General features: G+C 43.1%; 1 protein-coding gene across 11 annotated transcripts in view; it reads right to left on the reverse strand.

Annotated features, from left to right (window-relative positions):
• Positions 1-7,500, reverse strand: part of EBF3 (EBF transcription factor 3) — a 118,805-nt gene that overhangs the window by 39,271 nt on the left and 72,034 nt on the right. For 8 of the 11 annotated variants that reach the window (XM_082054322.1, XM_082054329.1, XM_082054326.1 and 5 more), the window contains exons 7-8: positions 3,842-3,923; positions 754-898 (exon numbers count right to left, since the gene is read on the reverse strand). In XM_082054322.1, the coding sequence (XP_081910448.1) occupies positions 754-898; positions 3,842-3,923 (227 nt within the window). The remainder of the gene's footprint in view (positions 1-753; positions 899-3,841; positions 3,924-7,500) is intronic. The other 3 variants (XM_082054330.1, XM_082054327.1, XM_082054324.1) reach the window with 1 other exon arrangement.

Consider the following 7,500-nt stretch of genomic DNA (forward strand, 5'->3'; position numbering starts at 1 on the left):
ACAAAGTGATATTTAAATCTAAATGATGATTTGGGGCTTTGTGGGAGAATAAGTACACGTGTGCACGTGTCCGAGCGCAGCTGCAATTGTGTGCGAGTGATTCGGAGGCTGATGGGCTCCAGAAAGATAGTATTTCACAATTCTGGATTTTCAGAGCCACTTCCCATTCTCCTCTTCATCTCAGCCTATCTTCTTGTAGCAGTTCAGGCAAGAAGTCAATCACATTGAGTCAGTCTGAAGAAAAACATTTTATGCTGTTTTTCTCATACAACCCCCCTCCTGCCGTAATCTGCAGTAAGGCCCCGCCACAGGAAATCGCCCTCACAGTAAATTCTTTACAGATTGGATCATGTTTTTACCATCCACTTAAACTTGCATACATAACCTGAGACTGTACCTCTGGAGCAAGGAATATGACAAGCCAAAATAAAATCAAGTCAAATTAAATAGCAAGAAAAAGCTGCAAGCAAAACAAGACTGAAAAAAAAAGGAAGAAAAAGATGAAAAATTGGTTGTGACTGCAAAACTGTAAGTATTAAATAAAGAAAGAAGTCAGAAGCAAATTCAGTAGCGACCGTATTCTGGTTGACAAGGGCTGAGAAATACTAATGGACTTTTTAATGGGTGGTTTGATGGATGAGAGAAGGAATTATGTAAAAGTAAATGTAGTCGTGTATCAACATAAAGTATGATGCAAAAACGAAAAAAAAAAGCATCGCAAATAAAAAAAAAGACATGTAAATGTGTGCCTACCATTTTCCAGATAAGAAGGGGCCGTACCTTCTGAGGGGTCAAGGCGGCGAGCCCGCCTCCCGTGTTTGGAATTGTTGTGTACAAACATGTTGTCTGAGACAGCCAGCACGTGGCCATCCACATTGACTGTTGTTGATACAACAACCTGGAAGAGACAACAAAACCCAGCAGTTTTTAAAAACCCTACAGCTCTGCACACGCACACGCTCACAAGCAGATTTCTCTGAAGACAAAACACCACGGCGCGTTTCTTTTCGCTTTCAACGAAGTGAATGACAACTCTGAATACATCTTTGTTTATGTGGCTAACACTGGTGATTTTTAACCCACAATTGTTTCTCTTCAGAACCTGCTACACTAATTAGAGTTTAATCTCCTATTATGCTAACAAATGAATTCGATTCAGGGAAATATTCTTCTAGCCATTAGTTTCAGAAACACCCCTCTAGCCACTCATTTTAAAAGCTGCTGTTTTGATTGATCTGTTGATATATTGATTAGATAGTTTATCTAATTAAAATTTGTTCACTTGAGACTGTCTCCAAATGAAGGATTCCAAATAAAAAAAAGCTTAATAAATCAGGAAGCATCGTAACTCCCCATTTTTTCTTCAGTAAATGATCTCCAGGTCAGTTTTACAATTACATTTAATGTCTGATAATGAACTTTTTTGCATCTGAAAAGACGGACTTGAATATGAATAGTGAAAGTGTTTTCAATCCATGAAAAGTATCCCTTCTCAAGTTCATTTGGATGGTGATTGACCCTGGTATGTCAATGGAATTTCCTCCTTTATTTTTGAGTGAAAGGCTCCTATTCTTGTGTCCAGGTTCAGAGTCCGGCCATAGAAGAGATGATGGATAGGGCCTTCTTTGGCTTCCAGCTGCTTCTCAGTAGAAAAATGGAAAAGGAACATATGCAAAACGCACAACCTTCCCGATAAAAACACCTACACAATGGAGTTGCGAAACTCCTTCCAAAAACGATATCACGTGAACACGAGCCAAAGAGGAAACCCTGAGATGCACCTGGGTTTGTGTGGAACTTCATAGGTCCTTCGCTATCATCCCAGACAGACATTTACATCTTATTTAAATACTCCAGTGTGGGCCCTCTGGTGTGGGTTCCAGATTTTCTAACCAAAGCGATCACTGCTTTGGTTACGTTAGTAGAGTCCTGAAAGTCAATGGCTTAGTTAGGCCTTGTCAACCTAACCGGTGACGGCGGCAAAAGCTGGCACACATTTTGGCTTTCATCTTGCGTTTCTTTTACTTTTGGGTAGAGCGAAAATGATTGCCAGGTTTCTCACACCAGCTCCCACATCCAAACTCTTAATGAACAAACCTAGAAGGGGAAGAACTAGCCTCCTTTCGCACAGAGCTGGTCCAAGGCATCAGAAGATCATTCCTCCCTGTTTCTATGCTTTGGATCACCTCCGATCCTGTTTCTTACTCACGGGCCATGATTCGCTTTCAGCTATCACGGCACCTTTGCTGTGGATCCTGCCTCCTTCGAGACAACCACCTGTGAGACCCTTTCCGACAGCCCCAGGGCAGCGCCGCTTCCCAGCCTTTCTCCTCCCAGACCTGGACGCTTCCACTCCTGCCAACATGCAGGTCGGAGGGTGCTGAGGTTGCACGCTCAGCTCGCCCCAGCGCAGCTGCCAGCCCGACGGGCTCGCTGCTTTCGCTTTTAACCACATTCGCGGACTTTAAGAAATATTGCAAAACATGCAAGCTTGATTTCCAGCAAAGATTTCTGGGTTTGGTGCCTAGAACACGGTATATTAAAAAGACAGAGGAAGGTGTATATAAAAATGACAACTATTTTTGTTCTGTCATGTATATATAGGTCAGTCACCAAGGGAAAATACTGTAGTTCAGCAAAAGAAAGTAGACATGCTATGCTTTGTTATACCGGCTTATTCCTGCAGTGCACCTAAAGAAAGGTGCTGAGACAGTGAAACCAGTTAAAAACATTGTTCAAGATCTGACATACTGTTAAGTCCAGTTAAACCTTCTGAGAGGCAGGGAGATTAGCTAAAGAGACCCAGGAAAGTCTTTCTAGTGCCTACTGGCTCCATTGTCGACCACAAGATCACTCATGACTGATGCTTCATTTAGTCATCGGTGAGACAGAGAGGACATTTCCACTCATTCCAGGTTTGACCTTCTGTTCTGTTCAGATGGATCAATATCACCAATGCCACGTGAAGCTGAGATGCATGAAAAATGGAAGCTTGGCTCAATTGTTTTGAAGAAGTATTTTTTCCAGCTACAGATCTTTTCTGTTGGCTGGCACGGGGATGCTGGCTTCACCGGTTGGTTGGTTGTGCATGAAAACAGATGTCACGTTTTGCCATCAAATTGAACCACAAAGTTATTCTTCTCAAAAATGAGAAAGTTTCTAACATCTCAGTACTAGTTTATTATTAGTCTCAAGTATGAACCATTGTGAAGTATTTCGAAAGAAGAAAAGATAGGTTTCCTAACAAGCATTTCAAATGACCCCAAATAGGGAGGAAATCATTTGTCCATCACGCCAGCTGTCTCTCTGTAGTGCCATGATTCACCACAGGACATTGCAAAGGCTGTAAGGAGAAAGTGAAGCATTAAACATTTTCTAACACAACTGGAACAAAAATATGTGGGTCGGGCCACCGCTGTTGGATTTACAAGTTGTGAATGTGAAAAAAAAGCCCAGTGTGAGATCCAGACTTCACTGCGCTCCACGGTCTTGTCTGTTAGTAAGGTTACGCTACTCAGTCTACGTATGTAGAACCTCTGCAGGTCTGAGCACATGGCACAGTACAACGCCAGGTGTTAGTATGAAGGAAAACTATGGAAACACTTTCCAAGGACCCATTTTTTCGGCATTATTCCATTACAGTGAACTGCAGAACTCGGCGAGTCCCAACAACCACCATTGAAATCAGTGGGGGAAAAGTAAAATATCAACAGCACATATATTTTTTGAGGGCACACAGCATTGGAACTACACTAAGGAGAAGCACTGATACTGGTTTTTTTTCACTAAAAGAAAGTTCAAGATGAAGATGTAGGTCTCTTATAGACCTTTTATTCTGTACCTGGAATCTTCGCATGTCTCGCGGGTTGCCTGCATTCTTCAAACAGTTCTGATTGCACTTGAGGAAAAACTTTAGAAAGAATCTATAAAAATACAAAATTGAAATCTATTAGATTCATCAAAATGTAAATCCAATTTTTTTAAAGTTTAATAAAATTTAATCATAAATAGTTATACCCAAAAGAATACTGGTAGTGAAATATTACTTTCCTATTAGTTAATGAACTTATTTTAAAGCATAAGATCTCTGTCGTAAACAGAACATTATTGCCAGGGAAAGGCAAATTTATATTTTTAATTTTTCAACAACTACAAATGTATTGACTCCAGGCCATATCCTTAGCTCGGTGTGGGAAAGTTGGTTTCAATGACTCATTGACTTCAAAGGCAATGACTTCCACCAGATGAGAATTCATCTCTATTTTTTTAATACGTTTTCTTTTTTTCACAACTTATATTAGCAGTAATGACCTCTACGTCGAAAAATTCCAAGGTAATGAATGATCAATCTTCTAAAAAAACCACCTGGCTTTGCCTCTGGTTTGGAAACTCTCACTATTCAAAGGGACTCGATCCAGCTCCTGCTGACTCCGGGGAGATCCGGGCGGGATCTGCCCACCGGCAAGGCCCCGGTTCCCTCATTGTTTTTGAAAGGAAAGGAACGTGGCAAATTAGGCCCTGTCTTATGACCTCTTCAACCTTTGCCAGCCTTTAACTGTGAGGTGTCACTCTACCCAGGGATGGAAATCCAGCTGATTTTGCTGAGCGGCAACCAGCAATTGTTTAGGACCGAGCCTTATCATCGAGGTGTCTCCTGATAACTGTTCTTGCAGCAACGCTGCATCCCAGGAACACAGCGAGCACTTATAGAGAGGGAAAGAGCTTGGAAAGGTGCAAACTCCTTTAATCCTGCCCTCCTGTACTTGCTGGGGCAGAGGCTGATATGGGCTGTCTCCCCGCTCTGGGCTATGCAAGATGAGACCCTCATCATCCTGCCCTCGGGCAGGAGGACGTCCACGGCCTAACGCTTCCTCTGTTCTTTATGTAGCTGTGTTTTTAGGTTTCATTATTAAAAAAATGTTCTCTAAGTCTGTTCTTTTGGCTAATGATTGACAGCTAATGGCAAGAAACGCTGAGGACTTTCTCCTCATCTGGAGTTTCTCAGATGCACCATCCCAGCAGCTTGTGCTGCTCAATTTCATGCATGTTGAACAGTGAGGTTAGTCCGAGCTTTTATAATACATTTAGAATATGAACAACTATTATTTATTCATGCCGATCTTTAAAAGTGACTGCAACTATTCTCTCCGTATACATCACACAGAAGTTTCCATGTGCCAACAGCGTTCCTGGCAGGAGCCAACCCAGATGCCTCTTCCCTTCTTCACAACCCAACACGGCCCAACAACGGCTGCACCATATCGGCTGGGAGCATTACAGAGGAATGTCCCATATCACACCCTGGTGCTTCTAATCACAGAATCACAGAATGGCTGTGGTTGGAAGGAAGAGATCATCCAGTCCAACCCACCTGCTTGAGCAGGTTCACCAGAGCAGATCACGCAGAATCGCGTCCAGGTGGGTTTGAATGTCTCCGGAGAAGGAGACTCCACACCACCTCCGGGCTGCCTGTTCCAGGGCTCTGGCACCCCAAGAAATTTCTCCTCATGTTTAGATGGAAATGCTTTTCCTTTCCATTTGAACCCTGAACAGGACCCTAATATTTATATGGGATGCTAACGATGGAAGAGTGATCTCATATCAGAGAGGCAAGTAGGGAAATGACTAGTTGTACTGGAACTGTGCATAAATAAACCAATGCTGTCAGTTCAGCTGAATGCACTTCTCTTTAAAACTTCCTATCCTAAAATCTGCAAAGGGCTCGAGCTGCAAGAGAGCTGGATTTCTGCACTGGTTGGTTGATGGATCTCCTGGCTTGGATGCTCTCTTGGACTCAGCTTTTCTGTTGCAGGGGTACTGTCAGTGACCCCACGAAACCACATCTTTGTTAGCGACACCCTCACCCCAACTTTATCTGCCTTGGGCTCTGGATTATTTTAAAAATACTTACGATCTCCAGATCAACTGAGTAGAGCCTAAATGTAACGGCATTTCTGTCACACCTCTGCTTCTTGCACACCTTCCACTGTGTGGACTGCGATGGTGTGCAAGGACCAGCTGATGCCCACATCAGGATGGGACCACCAGGCGCTGGGGAGTCAGGAGTTACAGCTCCTTGGTGCCACAGCCGGGCTCAAGAGGACTTTCATCTTATCTATTTTTTTCCTGATCTCAAATGGGTGTTGCGAGGCTTATTGAGCTAATGTTTGTAAATTGCTCTGAAACTCTCCAATGAATTGTGCACGAGGAATGCTAAGTATTGCTCCTCGTGGATTGTTTTAACGTGAAGCATTCCTGATGAATTGTTTCTATACAGACAGCTCACATCCTGTCAAAAAAAAAGGGCCATTAAGAACCCTTTCACTAAACATCAACTGGAACTGTTGTTTGTTCAATTATTTCGTGAAAAAAAGACCCGTGCTTGGTGGAACTGGACATCTTCAGGTTTACCAGGGTGAACCTGAGCATTGGACTAAATATTGAAGCCACAAAGCAGGGGTGAACGCAAACAGCACTCATATGTCAGCTCCGCTGCATTCCTCGATACTGAGATATTCTATTTTCTTTTTTTAATCTGTGTTTTCCACGAGTTCAGGGAGCACAGGTGGCACCAATACAAGATTTTCAGAGGCAGATAACGTCACTTAAAAACCACGTTCCCAGGCAGGGCGGGCATTTCTCAAAGCTTGCCAGGAGACAACTGACTTAATTGTTCCTCTCATCTGCCCAACAAGGACCATGGACGCTCTGAACCCATCGCTACCGTAGATGTGGGGCCAGGGGATTTCCCTGCCCGGTGCTCCCAAGGCAAGATCGCTGCAAACCAGCAAGAAGCTGGATCGGAGCTCACCTTGGTGTGCCTCAATCTTTATTGCTACCAACAGAATAAGAAGGCAAGTCTTCCTAGATTTGACTCTCCCTGCTATATTTTGTATTATATGCACAAATTGTAGTCTTTTTAAATAAATACAGTCTTGGAGAACAGCCTTCCTAAACATACTCAGCTGCTCCTAAAATACTGATATGGAGAAAAATGCAGTCTTTGTGATGTTCCTTTGCGCTGATTTTTTCTCGCCGCTAGAAAGGGGACTGCTACCACCCTAATTAAAATGTATTGCCTACCACAAGACTTCACTATTTTAAGATAAAATTTACATCTTTTATTAACTCACCTCAGCTATACACTTAGCTCGTGGTGCCTCTCAACGCCCATCTGCCATCCGCGTACAGTAAGTCACTTGATATTCCACCCACCAATTTTTCCTAACAACCACTGTGCAATTAAACCCAACACGTTCTGTTGCGAGGTAAATTAGGCACACCTGCGGCCAGACTTCATTTGAACTGCATCAGAAAAGGACCTAACAAGGTGAGAGCGTACCACAAAGTTATAGGCCTGTCAAGCAATTAGGTTTTCACTTCTGGGACATCCGCACAGTGCAATTATGCTACACATTACAACCTGGCTAATCTTCTGAACAAATGTCATGTCTCGGAGAAGCGAGTAAAAGCAGTTCATCTGCAAATGTGTCTGCTCTT

Source organism: Streptopelia decaocto, assembly GCF_964273445.1.
Source record: "Streptopelia decaocto genome assembly, chromosome: 5".
Taxonomy (NCBI): Eukaryota; Metazoa; Chordata; class Aves; order Columbiformes; family Columbidae; genus Streptopelia; species Streptopelia decaocto.